At 38.6% G+C, this 22643-nt stretch overlaps 1 protein-coding gene across 6 annotated transcripts in view; it reads right to left on the bottom strand.

Moving 5' to 3' along the window:
• The window catches only part of CDC14B (cell division cycle 14B), a 91149-nt gene that overhangs the window by 39514 nt on the left and 28992 nt on the right, over nt 1–22643 (bottom strand). For 4 of the 6 annotated variants that reach the window (XM_054588105.1, XM_054588100.1, XM_054588101.1 and 1 more), the window contains exons 2-4: nt 13995–14085; nt 13365–13440; nt 11732–11824 (exon numbers count right to left, since the gene is read on the bottom strand). In XM_054588105.1, the coding sequence (XP_054444080.1) occupies nt 11732–11824; nt 13365–13440; nt 13995–14085 (260 nt within the window). Of the gene's footprint in view, nt 1–11731; nt 11825–13364; nt 13441–13994; nt 14086–15404; nt 15691–22643 lie in introns of those variants that run through there. The other 2 variants (XM_054588104.1, XM_054588106.1) reach the window with 1 other exon arrangement.

Here is a 22643-nt window from a genome sequence, read left to right on the forward strand (position 1 = left end):
AAAAAAGAAAAAATTTATTTACATAATGCTAAATCTATTTACATAATGCTATGGCCTGGATGTTTGTGTCCCCGCACCCAAATTCATATGTTGAAATTCTAAGTTTTAAACGGTGTTGGTATTAGTAAATGGGACCTTTGCGAGGTGGTTAGCCATAAAGGTGCAGCCCTCATAAAGAGGGTTAGAGCCTTACAAAGAGGCTCCAGAGGGAGCCTTCACCAGTTCCACAAGGTGGGAGCTGTCACCAGACCACACTGTCACCCTGATCTCAGACTCCCGGCCTCCAGAACTGTGAGAAATACCTTTGTTGTTTATGAGCCACCCAGTCTCTGCTTTTTTTTTTTTTGTTATAGCAGCCCCAAAGGGATGAGACACAACTATCAAAGCACTTTGCTAACAATCTAAAATTTTTAATTTTACACCCATTCATCTTCTTTCCTAGTCAGAAGGCCTTCCCAAATGAAATTATTCTAAATGTTATTTAAGGAAAATCCTATAAACGGCTCCTCTATTAACACAAATTCTCAAATCAGTCAACTCTAAATCAATGCAATTTTATGAGCAAGCCATCCCTGTGTTCCTAGCAACATGGAAGCTAAGTGGATGCTCAAATTCTTTTTGTGTATTTTCATGAGAAGCTATGGGTTTAAAATGGCCACTCCAATTCCACATTGCTGTCCAAAAATAGGAAATTACAAATGAGAAACAAGATACTAAACAGCCGTGGTAGCCAGCCAGCTTCCAAGACAGCCCCCGAACTGCTCACCTCCTGGTATTCCCACCCTCGTGTGCCCCTCCCACAATGAACAGGGCGCCCCCGTATAAACCACCGGATACTGCAATTACAGCCAAGTGTGACATCTGAGGGAAGACCATGAAAGACACTGTGGTTTCTGCCTTCTTTTCTCTTGGACCCCGCACCCCAGGAAAATCGAACTATCACTTTGTGAGGGCACTAAGCCAGATCACATGACAAGGAACTGACAGTCTTGGGCCAACTGTCAGCAATAACTTGCCAGGCACGTGAACGGGCCATCTTAGCAGTGGACCCTTCAGGCCCAGTCAAGCCTCCAGATGACTGCAGCCCAGTTGGGCTCAGAAGCCGACCTACCTGAATCAGCTGCTTCTGGATACCTTCCCCATAAAAACTGTTTGAGAGAATGCTAATTATCGTTTGAGGCCATTAAGTGTTGGGATAATTTGTGAGGCAACAAGAGATAACAGAGTACCACAATAAACAGTAAGGAACGAAGTAATCATTCCAGTTTATTAAAAGTGGATTTAAAAAAATGTGCCGAGTGCAGAAGCCCCACAGCTTAAAAGAATCAGCAGTAAGGAGTTCGTGTTGTCGTTTGTGTGTGTGTGTCTGTCCCTTTCAAGAAATCTCTCCAAAGGATCAAAAAAGCAATCTCACAAGAATGAAATACGGGGATGGAAAATGCTTGAGAAACTAGGTTAGTGGTGAATTTCACAGTCATAGTACAAGGTTCTTTTTTGCTGAATAAAACTGTAGCCATTTCTAGGACTACCACCACCCCCATGTTTGAAATTACCATCTGTCTGGCCCTGCATTACTTATCCACTGCAAAACCCAGGAGGGATTCCATTAGCAATGACTGAAGGAGTGGACTGAAACAAAAGGATCCCAACTTGATCATTCATACTTTCAACCCTAACAATCTCAAATAATAAAACATGACTAATAATCACACAATTATTTAGACATGTGCTTTGTATTTCTATTCTTATACAAAACATTTTGAAGTTTAATCTATGTACTTAGAGAGCCTCTGGTACAGTTTTAAAAACAAAAACATTATAAATCATCATATCTGACTCAAAAGCAACACTGAGTATTTAAATTCCACAACAAATGTGGCAGCGTGATAAATGGAGAAACTATTTTCAAATATTCTTCATGGAGAAATGTCACAATGTTTCCAGATTTAACTATTTTTATGTGAGCCAGATGACACAGTCTTTCCTATGTTGAGAACTTGACTGATCTATCTAAAAAAAAAAAAAAATTCACTCTCCAGATTAACATAGAATATTCATGAATCAATACAAGCTGGAAGTAAGTTTAAAGATCCAATTGCTGAATAAAAAAGGTGAGCAGGGAAGGACTATATATAATACATAATTTTTCATGATAAAAATAAATAAAATCACTTTCAGTTTCTGCACAAATGCTAATAAGAACAAATCCTAAATCATTTTTTAAAAATTTCAGATGGCCTTATATTCAAGTCTTTATTTTTAAAATTGCCATTATATATCTATATGTATATAAAGATTTATAGATAGATAGATAGATAGTAGTTGGTATAATGATCCCAATTTAGATAAAGGGAAACTGAATATCTGAAGTGTAAAACATATCTCCCAAAGCCAGGCAGCTAGTAAATGTGAGGGAACTGCCCAGAGTAAAAGTGCACATGGATCTACTATCTTAGGGGTATGGGCCTTTTTTTTTTAAGACAAAGCAAAAATCTTAATTTTTTAAAAATGAAATCTCTTAATTTTCAAATATTGGCAAAAACATACAAACTACTATTTATAAACACCCTGAGTTACGTAACTGGCAGGCTACGGCTATCTAACCTGTGATATTAACCGCTCACCCAAGATCACAGTGCTTGTTTTTTTGTTTGTTTTTAAATTCTCACCAGAGAATGTGCTTATTCATTTTAGAGAGGGGAGAAGGATGGAAGAGAGAGAAATGTCCATGTGAGGGAGAAACACTGATTTGATGCCTCTCGTAGGCACTCTGACCAGGGATCGAACCTGCAACCTTTTGGTTCATGGGACAACACGCCAACCGAGCCACACTGGCCAGGGCTACACTGCTTGTTATTGATTGAAAAGGGCCTACTGCTCAGTCCTTATTTATAGACACACACACACACACACACACACACACACACACACACACACCCACACCCACCCCCGCAACCGCACACTATCTAAAACAAGTATTGAAACAAAAAAGGGATAAAAAATTCCAGAGTTTAGACTTCTACTCAAGTAGGCAGCCTAGGTAAGCACGGCTCACCTCCCTGCACAACCACATTAAAATTACAACTAAACTGCAGAACAACCATCATTCAGAACCATTAGAAATCGAGCTGAATGGAAGGTCCAACTACTATGGAATTAAAGAAGAAACCACACCAAGACTGGTAGGAGGAAGAAAGACACGGAACAGGCTGGTCTCAACACACGTGTGGCAGATAAAAACCTGCAGGGATGTCTCAGAAGCAAGGGGTCCCAACCCCACCAGAACCCACAGCCCAGGGTTCCAGTGCCAAGAAAAGAAGTCCTCGTAACTTCTGGACGTAAAACCCAGTGGGGATTGAGGCTGTGGAAGACAGAAACTTCTGGAATCCCAGACAGTTCCTCTTAAAGGGCCCACACAGATTTACCAGCATCAATCCCTCTGAGCTCCAGAACTGGGGCAGCAGACTGAAAGCCATCAGAGACATACAAGGAGAAATGAATTGTCTCACATCAGGGAGAGAGCTCAGGAGCAGCTTTCTCCCAGACAGAAATGCTGGCAGAGGCCATTGTTCCTTTTCTGACTCCTCCTGCTGATAGATGGCAGGCAGGTGCAATATCTGAGACTCTATAAACCTGGCTCACACGCTTTGCCCTATCTTGGTGATTCTCTGAGGCCAGGACCCACCGAACTTTCAGGCCAACCCAAACTGTTACCAGTGGCTTTTCCATACGAATGGCCTCTCTTAGTCCATCCTTCAGATTTTCCTAAAATCTCTCAAACAAGCAAGATTTGGCTTCAGCAAATCCCTACCTCATGCTAAGTTGCCCCAGCCCCAGCCCCAGCCCCAGCAGCAGCCAGCTTTGGTCCACAGCTTGGCTTCCCCTGGGCACCTCCAAGCCCAGCACTAGCAGCCATCTGCAGGTCACTTTGTAGTTTATGCTGCATGACCCCAGACAGAACAGAGGCAGTGACTGACCTTGGACATGCCAAGAGCAATTAAGGCTAACTATAACAGGAGGGTGTATATAGCCCACATGGTGGGTGCACCTCAAGTACCCAGCTTGGGTAATAGGGGAGGCTGTGCCATGGGACCATACAGGACACCTAATACATTAGGCCACTCTATCACACCTGGGACACGTAGCAGCTGTACCTAATACATAGAAACAAATACAGGGAGGCTGTCAAAATGAGGAAGTAAAGAAGTATGGTCCAAATGAAAGAACAGAACTCAAAAAAAAAAAATTAAGAAAACGGAGACAAGGAAGCTACTTGAAACAAAGTTCAAAACACTGGTTATAAGGATGCTCAACGAACTTAGTGAGAACATCAACAGCATTAAAAAGATCCAGTCAGAAACAAAGGATTCATACTTGAAATAAAGAGTAATTTACAGGGAATCAACAGGAGAGTGGATGAAGCCAAGAATCAAAGCAGGACTATAAGGAAGCAAAAAACAACCATCAGAACAGCAAAAAGAAAAAAAAAAAAGAATCCAAAAAAGTGAGGATAGTGTAAGGAGCTCTTGGGACAACTTCAAGCACACCAACATCTGTATCATGGGGGTGCCAGGAGGTGAAGAGAGAGAAGAAATTGGAAATCTATCTGAAGTAATAACAATAGAAAACTTGGTGAAGGAGATAGAAACACAAGTCCAGGAAGTGCAGAGGGTCCCAAACAAGATGAACCCAAAGAGGCCCACACCAAGACACATCATAATTTAAATGCCAAAGGTTAAAGACAAAGAAAGAATTTTAAAAGCAGCAGCAAAAGAAAAAAAAAAAAAAAGAAGGAAGAAAAGAAAAAAAAAAAGCAGTTCATTAGCTACAAAGGAGCAACCATAAAACCGTCAGCTGATTTCTTAAAAGAAACTTTGCAGGCTAGAAGGGATTGGCAAGAAATATAAAAAGTGATGAAAAGCCAGGACCTATTACCAAAATTACTCTACCCAGCAAAGCTATTATTTAGAATCAAAGGACAGATATAGAGCTTCACAGACAAGAAAAAGCTACAGGAGTTCATCACCACCAAACCAGTGTTATATGAAATGTTAAAGGGTGTTCTTTAAGGAGAAGATCAAAAATATGAATAAAATGACAATAAATACATATCGATCAACAACTGAATCTAAAAAACAAAATAAACAAGCAAGCAGAACAGAAAGAGAATCACAGATACAGAAAACTTTGTGATGGTTGCCAGATGGGAGTGGGGTCAGGGGGATGAGTGAAAAAAGTGAAGGGATTAAGAAGCACAAATTGGAAGTTATAAATTATTCATGGGAATATAAAGCACAGCACAGGAAATAAGAGCAGCCAAAGAACTATATGCATGACCCATGGGCAAAGGCAACAGTGTGGGGACTGCCTGAAGGAGTGGTGGGAACTGGGTAGAGGCGGGCAGAAGGGGAAAAACTGGGACAACTGTAATAGCATAATTAATACCATATAATTTCTTTAAAAACCCTCAAAATTCCAGAGCTTAAAAGATCTGAAATCAAATATCATAAATGGTCAAAGGGCCATTTTTTTTTACTGTCTCCCAAAGTTAATACCACCTAGCAAGTATCATAAGCAGCTGAAATATCATCAGGCTCACTAAGGTGAAAAGGTAAATAAAGTTTTGATGAACTGTAATGACTACGCCAGCTGCCTCAACCACAGGGCAGAGCCTGAGGGATCCTGTCCCCCTTCTCTGTGGCTCCAACACACCTCACTCTACCTAGAGCCTGGTCCTATTTAGTGCCTGGTTGATGTTTGCTCTGCCTTTCACAGATACTCAAGAAAAGATTTTGCCTGGGTGGGTGTTTACAAAGACTTTGGCCATCCACCTGGTTCTGTTCTCCAGTCTCTATTCCCCAGTCTAGACTGTTTGCTAAACTGGATTTGTACCCACTGCTTCTAGATCCTCTCCCCCTGCTCCCCTTGTCTTGACTTCTCAAGTGGGTCCTTTACCCGCCAGCCACTTTAACCCAGCATTGACTATGCTGTGTCCAAAATAATTAAATCATTAAGAGAAAGTAAACCACACATTCAAAAATCACCATTAAAAAATAAATTAAGTCCCTGGGCTGTTGTAACTGTTGAAGCAATCTCAACTCAATGCAATTTAGGATTCTACTGACAGACTGCTGAATTAGTAATATATTCCTAGAATTTAATTAGCATCATAGTTTTCAATATAAATGTTTACAAGGCAAGACATTCTTAAGACTATAAAAATAGAGTAAAACACGTTGAACAGGGAATTTCCATGTTACCGTAATTAGCTCAATGAAAGTAATCGAGGGAGCATCGGAGGAAAGCAAATTTGCAAACAACAGTTTGCTTGTGTCTTTTAAACTCAGACTGCTTTAACCACAGAAAATGTTAGAAATGATGGTTAATTTCCCAAGCTAGCCCTCAAAAGCACACGTAACCTACAGAAAAGCTGAATATTGTATTATTACCTGCAGGAAAATACAAATGTTGGGTCTGTAAGATAGAACCAAAATTGATAACCAGTAAGATACCATGGTAACTTCCTTGTTTTTTGATATAGAAATCTGATTTTAAGGTATAATAATGGCAGACATAATCAGGAAAATGAAATAGAAAATGGTATTTAGTGAATGCTTAATTTGTATAAGATACTCTACAAAAATAAAATTAAAAGTCAGCTTAGTCTGAACCTAAACCCCCTAAGCTTCATATAGTATACAATGGCCTCTTATAAATGTTTGGCAAAAATTAATGTTTGCACCTACTAGTGAAACAGCACACCATCTCCATTTAAAGTATACACAAAAAATTTAAAAGAAAAAGATAGCAACAATTATTTCTAAAATGAATTATTGCATATTGCAATTGTACTAAAAAAACCTTGTTCCCAAAATATGAATAAATGTATCAGTTAATGTGACTGATATGCTTCATTTTAAATTTTTTTTATTTAAAAGCTTAGTTTTAAGTTCAGCTATTTGAACTCTTAATGTGTGCTGTAATTAAAAAAAAAAGTACCTGACCATGATATGTAAATGAAAATGCAGGAATGATTACACTCATTTGTCTAATCCCATCCATCAATGATGTACATTTGGCTAGTTAATTTCCAACTTCCCAATTGCTAATCTGATGTTGTTATAAAATATGGATAAACCACCTGGTGTGGCTCAGTTAGTTGGGCATCCTCCAGCAAACCGAAATGTGGCTGGTTCAATTTCCGGTCAGGGCACATGTCTGGGTTACAGGTTTGGTCCCTGGTCGGGGTTCTTACAGAAAGCAGCCAATCACACATTGATGTTTCTCTCCTCTTTCTCCCTTCCTTCCCCTTTCTTTAAAGTCTAAAATAAAATAAAATAAAATAAAATTTTTTTTTAAATCTAATGCTAAGTGCTGCACATTTTCAAAATGTTTAGCAAATGAGTTCAAAACCCACTGATACTTTGTTTTACATGATTTTAAAGCAAGTTATAAAATTTAGTTTTGTGGCTATTAATGTTAACACTTTACTTTGAAAACTGGTGATTAAAGGGAAATGATCATTCATTCTGTCTTTTCAGCAAAAAATTAGGTTTCAGGGGAACCAAAGAGCCCCAACTGGACGAGGGAAAGCTCAATTCCCATAAAAGAAAGCCTGTAAATAAATGAAGGATGAATGAAATAATTTTAAAAACATTATTCTGAAACTCTAATAAAATTACTGATTCAGGCAAGTATTATCAATTGTTGTTTAAAACACTAAATAAATGTTGACGGGGAACCAAACATAAGACTACAACTTGTTTAAATAACACCACAGAGAATACATTTAAGCCATAACGAAAAAACCATACGCTGAAGGGATTCGGGCCTAGCTTTAATCTCTCTAGTTCACAGGAAATATAAAGAACAAAGAAACAAGTTTTAAAACATCACAGGGAAAAAAGCAGAGAAATTCAAAAGCTGGAACAGTCTACAAGATAACTTGGCCTCTTCCATAAATCAGTATTAGCAAAGGAGACCATGTGTGAGAGATTAAAAGCACAACCACCACATACAACCTCAATGAGATATTGGCTTGAACATTTTTGATCAATTGGGGAAATATAAATATAACCTGGGTATAAAGATGATAAAACATCACTTGCTGAAAAAATCAGGTGATAAAACTGTACTAGGGAATTGCATGGTACACATATTGAATACATGCGCATGTGTCCTGCTTCTGTAAATATAAATGAGGGGATTTTTTGGTGGTTTTTTTTTTAAGAAAAATTTCCCGAATTTCTCCAAGGTACACATATAGGTTTCATACATATCAATTTTTTACAACAAAATGACAAAGTTTCTAACTTTTATTTTTTAAATATTCTTTTAATTATTAATTTGTTGTGAAAAGAACTTACTTTTCCACTCAAAATTTTATATTTGAAATGACAGGTTAAATACTCCTCCTCCCCCAGTCTAGATAGGTTAACAGTCACTGACTTATCACAACAGGGTAGCAAACTTATTATTTCATAAAATGATACAGTTCACTCATCTTTTAAAAGAAAATTTCAGTTATGTTCTATGTCTTCTACTCTTTTTACAGTGTGGTTCAAAAGATTTTTAGTTTCAGGCTAATTTGTTACCAAAGATTCACCATTTGTGATACTTGATAAATCCATTTACAAGACCACATAAAGTACAATACTTGGAAATACACTGAAGAGAAATGAACAGTCAAGCTGCTCCTCTCACTTCTGATACTACAGATGTTGCCCGACCATGTGACAAAAGCACTAGCTGGGCATGCGCTTATCAATCCCATTTTAAGTAACTGTAAAGCCTAATCTCATCTGTTGTAGGGTAAAAAAAATAAAAATAAAAATACTAGTGCTTCATTCTCACACTCCCTCCACACCCCATACTGGTCCTTTTGAGTAAAGGAAAATGAAGGGAGCACGATTCCTTTGGGACGCCCAGAGGCTAAAAGGGCAAAATGAAAGGAGTCAGTCCATTTGGAATGGACTTCTCAAGTTTCCCTCCATATTTGTTGTTTGTTTTAACATTACCACCTCCCCCCCCCCGAACCCAAGCCACTCACTAAAAAGCCTTACCAACTCCAGAATTCTTCAACAATTCCAGAAAAGGTTATCAAGGTGGAAGATCAATTTTCAGGGAATTCCCACTCACCTCTCTACAAATCTCTAATCAGAATTCTATAGACTTCACCAGAACAAACCTTCGCTTACCTATTACTTTGATGTTTAATTACTCTTTTGAGGTATCCATATTCTACTATCTTGCAACCCCTTTGCTACTATTAATAAATTTCTTTTTCCTAGCTGTTTTTCTCCTGTTTCCCCACCTAGCGTCATTACAGCTCCACGCTCCCACTTCAGTCAGCCCTTCATGGCTGCAAACGCTTTTGCTACAGCCAAGAGTTGTAATCCTCCTGCCAACTTGGCTTTTTAGCTGAGCCGAAGAATGAACTGAAGGAGATGTCCAAACTGCTTACCTGGCACTTTCCTAACCAATCAAATCAGTGCTACCCTGAAAGCAGAGAATCCTAAAAGGATCTATAATATGAAATATATTAAATCCCCCCAAAATTAACTTCTGCCTGTTATTAAAAATGGAGTCACTGTTGCTGAACCCCACCAAGACTTAATACCTAACCTAACTGCAGGTTCAGCCATCCCAGGAATGGAATGCTAAACCATTCAGCCTGGAACTTCCAGGTCAGCATTAAAAAAGCAATCTACCTCAAAAGACCCCCCTGCCTTCCTTACCTAAGGGAAGGTGACCTTGCCTGAAATAATGCATTCTTATACCTTCCTGTCTGACCCTCTACCTATAAAAACCTTTCATTTCTTTTCATTCATTCATTCATTCATAACAGCTGGAGCACCTTTCTACTTACCAGATGGGATTCTGTCTGATGCATGAATTATTAATAAAACCAACTATACCTTTAAATTTACTGGGTTGAATTTATGGTCTTTAACAATGCCACAATACAAAAGTCAAAAGGCCAATGCCAAACTGCAAACAAATATGCCAACAAATTTTTAGTAAATATGCCAAGGGATTACTGTTTTTAACTGACAATTAAAAAAATTTAAAGAGATTTCTTATTTATAAAATTATCAAGAGTTTTGTTTTTATAACAATGCTTGTTTCCCACCATGTCCACAGCTACCCTCTCCGGGGTTCTTCACACTGAAGTTGCCATGTCTGCTTCCTCAGGACCCACCCCTTGGGGACATCTCATCTGACTCAAGACAAACTGCTGGCCTAAAACAGCCCAGGCAGAGCTTTGTGTTTTCTCCTGCACAGCCTAAGAACTTTTATTGTCATTCCAAGGGCCGTTTCTTTAGGGTTCCCTTTAATATGCTGTAAACCCCCCAAAACCTGGCTGTGCCCCTTTTTCTGTAAAGCTGTCCTGATTCACTCTAATCATGGGGTTCCTCTCCCCAAGGAATGGGAGCAAACATCCTAGTTAAAACAGCCGCCTTTGTATACTCTTTTTCTTGGGAACTTATCAGGCTCTTTCCCACCTACACCAAGGATTTTTGCTGCTAAGTGCAACAAACAGCAGAAAAGATGGGAAAAAAACAAACACCACCACATCTGGGTAAGCTTAAGAAATCAAATTTTAATAAATACAATCTACAACCTGTGTTCCATAAAATCAGAGATGATAATAAAACTTAAAGTTTATCTCAGAAGCATTTCTCAATTACTTTTGTAAGCACAAACAGGAAAACAAAACCAACAGGCCTCAACCTTTGTTGTTAATTATATACCTTAGACATAGGAAAAAAGAAATTATTAAATGTTGAGAAAATTTTAACTAGTACCACCAACTTCTGGTCTAATTAATGTAAATTCCGGGTTATCAAACTATGTATCAGAAAAGAATACTGGTATATCCTAAAAGGGAGGGAGCATGACAGGAACTACTTAAGCTGAGGGAAGAAAGAACTCATCTCAGGAACAAAAACAATCAGTTTTTTGTTTTGTTTTGTTTTTTTAATCTAGGAGAGTACCTATTACAACTATGTGGCTTGGAATAGAAGAAACATCCACTTGCTATCCTTCTCACTGAATGGGGTAGCTTGCTTCCACACCACCAAAACGACGAGAGACCCTGCTCTTAGCTGACGGAGGACAAACTACTGCTTAGGTACTCCTGCAAACGCATGCACTAGGTGCTTCAGAAAAATTGACTCAAAAAAATCTTCCAAGATATTTACAAATAAATGAATTCCGTAACTCCTGGGTAAGTACTGACTATTCCAAAACATATTTCCAGTGGCCCAAACAGACCAGTCACTCAAAGCTGTATGTAAGCTATGTAGTATGGTATCCATTTTCCTACAACACTGACACACCATGCCCTCCTGGCTAGATGTTTTGATGAGAACGAAGATAATCTTAGAATCATACTAACAGTTTTGAAGGCATTATTTTCTAACCTTAACTGACACAACACCGAAGTTTTCACACAAGCTGGTCAATTTTTTTTGAAATAGACTTTTTTAAAGCAGTTTTAGGTTCACAGCAAAATGAGCAGAAGGTACAGAGATCTATGATATCAAACCCCCGCCACCACATACGCACAGCCTTTTCCAGTTGGTCAATTTTTAAAAAGCAAAATATGTTTCTCTAGAAAAAAAAATTGAGACATTATCTTAGAAAAAATAATTTCAAATTTCCAACAACAAAGTACCATTGTGTCCTCATTTTCACTAATACACCAGGAAAGTAGTTAAAGACTTACCATGTAGCATCCAATGAGGAAAGCAGCGTTTGCCTGTTTTCTCTGATCAGAGCCAGTAAAATGAACAATTTTCTTCCTTATCATTGTAAGGGACTGCATAAAGATATACAACTGTTAGTACTTTCTTTTTAATTTCAAGTTTTCTAAAACTTTATTTTGTGAGGATAAATTCCAAAGCTCAGATTCATATTAGCAAGACATTTAAAAAGATTAACTTTGATACCCCCCAGTGCCATGTACCTCCCCATAAGAGACATATTCCTGGATTAGAGGGAATATACAATTAAAGAGGAGGGAAGGAGATATGAACAGATACATAAAGTAGAGACCACCTCTGAAAGAAAATATAAGAAGCTGGGAGGGGGGCGGGGAGCACTTTTCTTTCACTTTCCTACTGTTAAAAAAAGGACCAATACATTCTTAGTTGACCCAAAGGATTAAAGTCCATAGATGGCTAAGGACGGGAAACAATTCTTTCAAAATTAAAGCAAAGGAACACAAGTGGGGGCAGAGGAAATTATTTTTAGTTTCATAGCTCTGTATGAAACAAAAGACCTGCCACTAACAACTGGAAAGAGGAGTGGGGCAAGAGGGGACATCCATACGTAAGACTATAAATGCTTCTATTCCTATCCAAGAGAGACAAAAGTCCAGAAAGAAGAGTTTCCATCTCTATATAGATATAATACAAAAAAAAAAAAAAAGGCAATGCCACAGCTTCCACTTTACAGATTAGTAGCTCATCTGACAGATGCTTCTAACATTTACGATGTGAAATTTTAGGTTTGATATTTAAGTGAAAAGAATTTGCCTTACTCAACCATAAATTTTAATATAATTTAATTTTAATTGAAAAGAAATTGTATTTCTTCTGTGTAGTTGCCTGGTAAATTAACTGACTGAATAAAGCTGTTTTTAAAAAGGACTTGCCCTCAAGTCCAATATTTTTAACTTGAGAATTTATAGTTACTAATTAGGAATTGCTAGCAGTATATACACTGCCTATTGTGTATGAGCAATACTTGAAAGTTTTTAAAATAAATGGATGGGGTCTAAGTTAAAACTAAATAGAAATACACTTTTGCAACTCTCAGTGACAGCCTTAAGGATACGCTGGTCTGTCCTTGCTTCCCCTGCTCCTTACTCCTGTGTGTAAAAGTCAAGGTGAAGAGTCACAAGTAGTACAACATCATGGGAGATTTAATATGGAATTAGAGAAAGTAAGATGAGCAGATTTTTCTTTGTTTGCTAGCCTCCTTCTCTATCAAAGTGAAGGCAGAAAGAACAATGGCCATAGCAAGGGAAGTTTCTCTTGTTAGGTTTCAGTTCCATTAGGTCAGATAATTAAGAGGTTTACTTTATTAACCAATTTCCACTTTGACTTTCAAGTATTTGAGTATCACCAATCCCAACCTGAACCACATGACCCAAACTTAAACTGTTCAATCAAAACTCTGGAAAACTAACATATATACTGTGCCTATATAAAACAAAAAACCACGAACACGTCCCAGACACCACTGCAATAAAAAACATGACATTTCCTTTTTCAGAGATGTGCTTTCCTTACTTTCCCCTCCCCAAGATCAGGCTAACAACAATTAAGTCAAATCTTAGGTAAAAAAGAGTTTACCTTTAATTTCTTATTTATCTTGCAACAATATCTGTAAACCATTGCCAGATTGAGTGGTCCAAAATCTGCGTAGAAGCTTTAAAAGTGAAAAACAAAAATGTGTGTATATATATATTGTAGATGCACTGAATATGCCTTTTTGGGAGCTACCAGGTTAAATTGAGATAAGGAAGCACACACCAAATTGTTATCAATCACATAACCTCAAGGTACTGCCTTAACTAGTGCAGTGGAAGAGATATTCTGGTAAATAATGCCTATTAAAAAACATTAAAAGTGATTCAACAGCTAAATCCAACTTTAATAACATGAAAATACCTTCTGAATAAAAAGGTTGTTTTTCCACACATCTCCACTGGTTAAAACACATCTTAGTATATTAGTTTATATCTCATAGCACTGTAAACTATTAGAATTTCAAATACAAACTGTTAATTAGGAAGATTCTTTCATTTGGATTTTTTCCCCTAAGGGTCTAATTTTATTACTAAGGTTAGTTAAAGAAAAAACACCCTGCAATTATCAGTCAACAGATTTGTAATTTTCCATGGTTATCCTGTTTATAAACATACCTTTAAATTCTTCAAAATAAAAAAAATTACTGACAATCTTTTAAAAAGCAATACTTACTTCTCATATTCAAGTTCATTATCTATGCTGAAATAATGTACACTTGATGAACTCTTTGGTCTGCTGTAGAGAATGGCAAAACAAAGGCGATCTGAAATGGAAAAATTGCAATGTTCCTTCCTTCAGATAATTTTTAAAAATTTCATATGTCATGATACAACTCTTTTCAGATGAAGTCAATTTTTTTATTTTTTTCCACGCAGTTTTCTGATAAGGGTGCCAATACTTTCAAAATGTTTTTGAATATTTTGATGAGTGATAATAAGCACATTTTTTAAAAGAGAAGTTGTCTTTAACCATAAGTTTCAATAATGACAAGTGACTTTTTGTGGATCAATATGGCTTGATTTCCGGAGGAACTTCTCACCGCAGAAGTTTAGTTCCCCTGGGTTAAGATACCTGAGCAAATGGCAGCATGCGCTTGATGGCTAGTCATCAACCTAGATGACTTTCACTATGTATCACTGTGCTTTCAAGACATCCTAAACAGTCATTCAATAAGATACTATTTTGAGTCGATAAAGAACACTTTCCAAACTGCTTCAAAATTAACATTTAAGGCTATAGAACACAAACAACAAAATGAACCTTATGTTCTTACCCAACTGTTCTTAGGGATCATTACTACTTTTGCAGTGATTTTTACAATTAGGCAAATTACCACCGCAGCAGAAGCAATGAGGTTTCTGCACAATGAGTGGGAGATGAACTTGTGTAACTGCTGTAAGGCTTAACAAGAATGGTAACCAGTACTAAAAATTTAGAGGCTCCAACCTTTAGTTCCTCCCCTCGCCCTACCCCCAAAAAAGTTGCCTAAAAATCCTCTGCGAAGCAAAGTCATCTGCAATACCTAGTAGTAGGAATACTAGTAATGCTAGAATACTTACACTAAAAAATTGTGGCAAAATCAAGTCCAGCCTTTAAAACAGTAAGAAACAAAGGACATCCTTTGCCCAAACGATAATTTAAACAATTGTCAGCAATTCAACCCACACAATTGCTATGTTTATTTCCTTGTAAACGCCTCCAATAAAATGTCTCCCAACCACAAACACTCAGATGGATGACGGGCTTACTCTTCTTCCAACCACAAATGACCCTTGATCCCCATGTACAGTGACCACGGATTTTGCTCCCTTGCGTGGAGACCTTCGGTGGAAAGACGTAACTCACCTATCAGCTAGGGGCTCCCTTATGCACACGTCTGTTCACATTCTCCCCAAAGCAAGAGCACATGCGGGGACTAGGAGCCTAGGCGGCCACCCACGCCCATGAGACAGCACTGGCCCTGGCCCCGAAAATTTAAGGCACCTTCTGGCAAGAGATTGGGGCCTCGTCGAAGTCCAGGCGCCGCCTGATGCCATGTAAATACAGGTGTCCCTGGGGGCATCCGGTACCCTCCGCACTCACCTTTGATCACCTCGGCCACCAGGCGGGTCCCTGTGCCCTCCCGGCTCATGACTCCAAAGCATCTGGAAGGCGGGACGAGGGAAGGACCGGACGGCCAGAGAACAACCAGCCGCAGAGAGAGGAGACGCCTCAACCACACCCCCGAAGTTTAAAAAACAAAAAGTTTAAAGGGCCGCGCCCAGGCAGTGGAAACAGCCTCGCCCTCGGCCACCCACTCCCTCGCATACCGGGGCGAGTCAACCCAGGAAGTTCAAAACTTCTCAGACGGCCCCAAAAGGAGCGGTGAGGGACAGGGGTGCGGAAGCCACCCCTTGGCGCCCTGACGGAGCTTTGCCCCGCCTCGGGGACATGGGGACGCCGCCGCTGGGGACGCCAGGCAGTCTTCTGCGGCGCCACGCCCTCCAGCGCCAAAATTCTGCGCTGCTCACAGTAGGGCTATGCAGCAGAGCCGTGGGGAGCCGGCCTGGTGAAAGCAGCTCCGAAAGCCAGTAAAGAACCTCTCGAAAAAGCAGGGCTAGCTAAGGGGTGAGCCTGACCGAGCGACAGCACCTCCGGGCGCCTCCCTTCAGTCGCCCTGACCGCCGCCACCAGAGGGTGCTGCAGTTGAGCCTGGCTGGGAGGCGCAGTCCCTGAAAAGCCAACCTCCCTCCGCCCCTGCGAGCAGCGCCGAGACCTCCGCGGGTGGCAGTTGCGTCTTCAGAGTGTCAGGTTCCTTGGGAGTGCTGGCGTCTTATTTACAATGGATGTCTTCAAAATAGTTCAAAATTGAATAAGCCTACTACTGCGGTCATTCATTCCTTTAAAAGCCTTAAGTATGGTTAAAAAACAAAAATTCTGAAACCATGCTAAGGAACCATTTAAACTTTTCTAAATCCATGTTCCTGTTAGTCTCAAATGAAAAAGATACAGTATGAGTTTAGTCTCAATTTTGCTATAAATAATACGGTGCTGGGATTTGGGGTGGTTTTCATTCCCTCCTTTGACTTTTCCAATTTCCTACAGGAAAGTGTTACTTTAATAATTCGTGAAAAATTTTGCAATGACCTTCCCTTAAAAGAGACAAGCAACACAGCAACAACACTTTCCCAAGAATTACACTATATTTATAATCCCGGTACAATATGTAAATTATACATCACATACACGTTTTTACCCCAAAAGTAAACCATCCTAAGTTTATTCTAAAATTCCAGACAAATCAAAGACCTTTAATGTGAAAAACAAAACCACAAATTCCTTTTTGTGCCCAAATGGAAAAGGTCTTTCTAAATGAGAATATAAAAGCCATAAGGGAATCAACTGCTAAATTGATACCTATTTTTAAAAGGGTCTGGTGGCAACAAACACATAAAGAGATAAACTGGAAAAATATAATTCACCTCACAAAAGATGTCCACCTCCAATTTTATATTCTTAAAAAAATAAAATGCCAATTTAAACTATAAGATTCTAGTTTTCCTTCAGACTGGTAAAAATCAAAGGAGTTTGAAAAGGCATTGTGTTGGTGAGGCTATGGGGAAACTAACATTGCCTGTGGGCAGGAATACCAGGGGGACCCCCAAAAAACCCAGAATAATCTTAAGGATGGGCCCCATACAACCTTTTCCTGCTAGGTGACTGTTCTAGGAACCCATCTGTATCAATGTACCAGCTGGCATTGTTGTGAGAAGCTGCGTTCTGCTTCAGTGAATTTTTTTGAAGACTCCTTGAATACGTTTGCCCATTTCATGATGGGTGATTTATGAGTGCACCTGGCCACACCACACTGAGTGTTCAGCAGTTTTTGATCAAAAAAAACCCCCAGAATGACCCCATGCCCCACCCTCCATTCACATGATCTCAGCACTTTTGTTTTTTGTTTCCCCCATGAAAAAAGTCCTCAAAAGGAAATGTTTTGCTGATGTGGAAGAGGTGAAACAAAAAAAGGCAGCAGCACTAAAGGGCATCAAAATCGACCAGTTCAAAAATTATTTTGAGCAGGCTTGATAGTTGTATTGCATCAAATGGAGAGTATGTGGAAAGTGACTGAAGTTTAAATGTGTAAGAATACACAATTTTTTATAAATAAATTCCAGGTTTTTTTGGGTCCTCATATAGGCTGGGACGACTTCCATTCCTGGCAATTTCAAAGCAACACATTTTGCCACCTCAAAATATACTTCTAGGGATACTGATTTTTAAGCTAATTATTAAGAAACGAAAGACTCAGAAAAAACCTTTCACGGCCCCATCCCACCCCACCCCCACCCCACTTAAGGAATCCAGATAGGAAAGTGTGCTTAACGAAAAGGAACATGACCTTAGCATCATAATAAATTAAATGTGGCAGAAATCTTGCAAAAGCCTGTTTGTTGGCCATCCCTCAGAGTCCCACTGTTTCTGGGTGCACCACTAAGAATTTGTTTCTCACACATTTGCTCTCTCTAGCCAAAAAAATTGCCTGCATCTACTTTGAAATCTCAGACCCTTGCCTCTCTCTCCTTTGTCCAGAATGGCATATAAACCACAATTGTCTAATGTTTCCTTGGGACTCATATTCTTATGGCAGTCCAGCATGTGCATCCGAAGTTAAGTTTTAGACATTTTCTTCTGTTACTGTCTCATGTTACTTTGCTTACCAGCCCAGACAGAAGAACGTTGAACATTGGTTAGAAAATGATTTTTTGTGCCCCCGCAGAACGTTTCATAAAAGGAATGGTCAGAATGTTTAAAACTGCAAGAGCTAAACTTATATAGGGCAGTTTGTTATGCTTTGTGCCTGCTTGCTAAGACTATTTAAATGACTGTTGTGTGGAAAAATGGTTTATCTGAGGCTACCTTTCATTATATATAAGCTGGTAGCAAGATTGTGGAGGAATGGATGAACCCCATCTACCTGGGGTTTTCCTGCAGTTACTGTTATCTGTCAAGAAGTCCTAAGAGCAATTCAAAACCAAATTAGCTCAGGGCAGTTTCCATCAGTGTGATACAGAGTTGAGATCTGGCATCATTAGCATGTCCTAAAACATTTGGATCATTGTCATGGCAGTCAGACACTTGAGCCAGAAAGAGAAGTCACACAGAAGTAAGGCAGTCAACTTCAGCAGACAGATATTTTCCTAGGATCCTAAGCCAAGAACTTCAATAAATTCTAATTTATCTACCACAATAAGCATTTCAAAGGGGAGGAATGATAAGTATACAATCTGTCTCATTTCAAATTTCTTGGCAGTGAATAATAAAAAACTTAATGAGTTATGTTGAATATATAACTGCCTTATCAGAAGCAAATTTTTATTCACAATACTCTTTCTTTTCCTCCAAAGGTATTTCATGGCCCTCCTAAAAATGTTTAGAACCTAGCACTATTCTAGGCCATTAGTCATGACAATAAGTAATTTTTTGTATAGAGGAACCTGTCAGAGACACTTTTTTTTCAACTGTCATGCCAGTTTGGCTGTGGTTTTTAAGAAAATGGTAAAGAGAAGAGAGGATTACTGAAGAAAGAAACTGAAGAAGATACATATCAGTGGAAGCACATACTGTGCTCATGGATAGGAAGAACTGACATCAATAAAAATGTTCATACTGCCCAAGGCAATCTATAGATTCAACGCAATTCCTATCAAGATACCAATGATGTATTTCAGAGAAGTAGGGCAAGTATTTCAAAAATTTATATGGAAAAACAAAAGGCCAAAAATTGCAATGGCAATCTTGAGAAAGAACAAAGTTGGAAGACTCATGCTACCTAATATCAAACTATACTATAAGGCCACAGTAATCAAAACAGCATCGTACTGTCATAAAAACAGGCACACGAGGCCAGTCCAGAAAGTATCCAGTCAAGCAATATGAAAAATAGAGACATTTATTGAGGAAGAGACAAGATACAAGAGACAGTGTACATAGGACAATGATGCCTCAGTCCCCCCCTTCAAAGTTATAACCTTCTTGAAGAAATCTGGTTCATTGGTAGCGGTTTGTATCAAGTCATTAGTAACTGCAGCACTATGTTCCTTCTGCTGTGGTAGAAGCAGCTGTGGAGCGAATTTGCCATGACACATTTCATGCCAAGATCCTACATCGAAATCTCAGACAATAGTTTCTGGAATCCCCAGGTCAGCTTTTAGTTCCTGCAATGTCAGTCACCGACCTTTGTTGATTGTAGCCCATACACATTTAACATTCTCAGGTGTTTTTGCTTGTTGCATGCCTTCCAGGACATAGGCCGCTTTCAACAAATTCTTGACCATCTTTGAATTGTTTGTGCCACACTTTTATTTGTGCTGCGCTCATTACATCGTCCCAGAAAGTCTTCTGAATCATCCAAGTAGTTTCTGTGGAGGAATGTTCAAGCTTAACACAAAATTTGATGCAGATTTGTTGCTCTACTCACTGAGTCATTTTGACTGCAACAGTCACACAGTACACACGCTCACTCAGTGGCGTTTACTGCCCCCACTGATTGGTACAATGAAGCTGTCATTTTTCATGCATGCACATTCCAGTCCACTCTCCTTGGCTGTCAGATTACAGCGATGTTGCGCAAACCATTCTCATTACATTAACAATGGCTGGACACTTTTCGTGTATCAATGGAACAGAAGAGAGAGCCCAGAAATAAACCCACACCTTTATAGTCAATTAATATTTGACAGAGAAAGCAAGCACATACAATGGGCTATAGATAGTTTATTCAATAATTGTTGTTGGGAAAATTGGACAGATACATGCAGAAAAATGAAACTTGACCATCTTCTTATGCCGAAGAATAAATTCAAAATGGATTAAAGACTTAAATATTAAGACTCGAAACCATAAAAATCCTAGAAGAAAACATAGGCAGTAAAATCTCAGTCGTTGTTAGTAACAATATTTTTTCAGCTATATCTGCTCAGGGCAAGAAAACAAAAGGAAAAATAATCAAATGGGACTACAGCAAACTAAAAAGTTGTTGAACAGCGAAGGAAGCCATCAACAAAATAAAAGGACAATGCACGGAATGGGAGAATATATTTGCCAATACATCTGATAAAGGGTTAATATCCAAAATTTATAAAGAACTTATAAAATTCATCACCAAAATAACATACAATCCAATTAAAAAATGGTCAAAGGGCCTGAATAGACTCTTTTCCAAAGAGGACATACAGATGGCCAACAGGCACATGAAAAGATGCTCAACATCACTAATCATCAGAGAAATGCAAATTAAAACCACAATGAGATATATCACCTCACACCTCTCAGGATGGCTATCATCAAACAAGTGCTGGAGAGAATGTAGAGAAAGGGGAACTCTTTTGCATGTTGGTGGGAATGGAGATTGGTGCAGCCACTGTGGAAAGCAGTATGGAATTACCTCAAAAAATTACAAATGGAACTGCCTCATGACCCATAGATTCCACTTCTGGGAATTTATCCAAAGAAACCCGAAACACTAATTCAAAAGAACATAAGCACCCCTATGTTCACTGCAGCATTATTTACAATAGCGAAGATCTGGAAGCAGCCCAAGAGTCCATCAGTAGATGAGTGGATAAAACAACTATGGGATATTGACACAATGTAATACTACTTGGCTGTAAAAAAGAAAACTTTACCCTTTGTGACAGCGTGGCTAGACCTGAAAAATATTATGCCAAGTGAAATAAGCCAGTCAGAGAAAGACAAATGCCATATGATTTCACTCATATATAGAATATAATGAACAAACTGAACTAGCAAGCAAAATAGAGACTGACTCCTAGATTGAGAGCAGGCTAACAGCGCTGGGAATGGGGATGAGAAAAAAAGAAAAAGGACTCAGGGACATGGATATCATTGTGGTGACAGTGGGAGGGAGGGAGATAGGTGGAGGTGGAAGAAGTATAGGGGATAAAAGGTAATGGAAAAAAGTAGAATAAAAAATTTTAAAAAAGAGAGGATTAATGGTACATATTAACTTTTTTAAAGGATAACCAGGACTAAAGATCTGAAGACTTTATGAAGAAATTATAAGAATGGCCTACAAGCTCACGAAAAAGGCATTCAAATCAGCAATGAAATACCACCTCCAACCACTAGATGGCTAAAATGACAACACCGATTGTTGAAGGTAAAGCAATTAGAACTCTCAAACATTGCTTATGAGAATGTAAAATGGTACTAAGGCTTTGGAAAAGCTGAGCAGTTTGTTACAAAGTTACATACACCTTTCCCTATGACCCAGCCACTCAACTCCTAGTAATATATATACATACACCCAGGAGAAAGTAAAACCCATGTTTACATAAGGACTGATGCATGAATATTTGGAATACCAGAAAATGGAAATAAAACATATTTCCGTCAACAGGGGAATGGATTAACAGGTTGTACTATATTCATATAATGGAACACTACTCAACAAAAACAACACTGAAGTGTGGATATACAAAGCAAAACGGATGCATTTCTAAAACCCTGCTGAGCAAAAGAAAACAGACACAAAAAGAGTTCATGCAGATCTCACCTATAAGTGGAACCTAATCAACAAAACAAACAAGCAAGAAAAATATAATAGCAACATTGAAAGAAAAAACAAACTGAAAGTAACGACAGGGAAGGAGGGAGGCAGGTAACCAGGAAAAGAAAAGGAAGAGTCGAATCAAGGAATGTGTATAGAGGGCTCCTGGACAAAGCCAAAGTGGGGAAGGATTGAGGGTCGGAAGTAGGGGTGGGTGGGGCAGGGGCATGTTGTGGTGGGAAAATGGAGACAAATGTATTTGAACAATAAAAAAATGTAAAAAAGAAATTTTAAAAAAGGTCATGCTGTATAATTCTTGATACATAGAGTTCGAAGCAGGCAAAATTAATTTATACTGATGGAAATGAATAGTGGTTGTTTGAGGTATGAGGGAAAGGAGCCCAGAGGGAACAGTAGTTCACAAGAGTATACACTTGCTAAAATTCAAACTGTACATATAAACCTGTGCATTTTATTATACACAATCTACAGTCTTTAAAGGGGTGGAGGTAGGAGGGATGAGGTGGCCAAAAAGATTTTTAGATCCATGAAAATACTGCAGAATTAATATAAAATATTTTGTATAGATCTGTGAAAGGACTACAGAATAAAGTATTTTTATACAGAATAAAATTAAGACTTATCTTGACCTAGTTAAGTGTATAGTATTGACCATGAATAGTAAACTGCATTGCAACTTAAAAAAAAAGACCTACCAGAAAAGATAACGTAGCTAACAGATTCTTCCAAAGATGTCTAAAATAGTATTT

The sequence above is a fragment of the Pteronotus mesoamericanus genome, unplaced genomic scaffold (assembly GCF_021234165.1).
Source record: "Pteronotus mesoamericanus isolate MK-2021 breed Mesoamerican mustached bat unplaced genomic scaffold, CSHL_Meso_final scaffold_125, whole genome shotgun sequence".
In the NCBI taxonomy this organism is placed as follows: domain Eukaryota; kingdom Metazoa; phylum Chordata; class Mammalia; order Chiroptera; family Mormoopidae; genus Pteronotus; species Pteronotus mesoamericanus.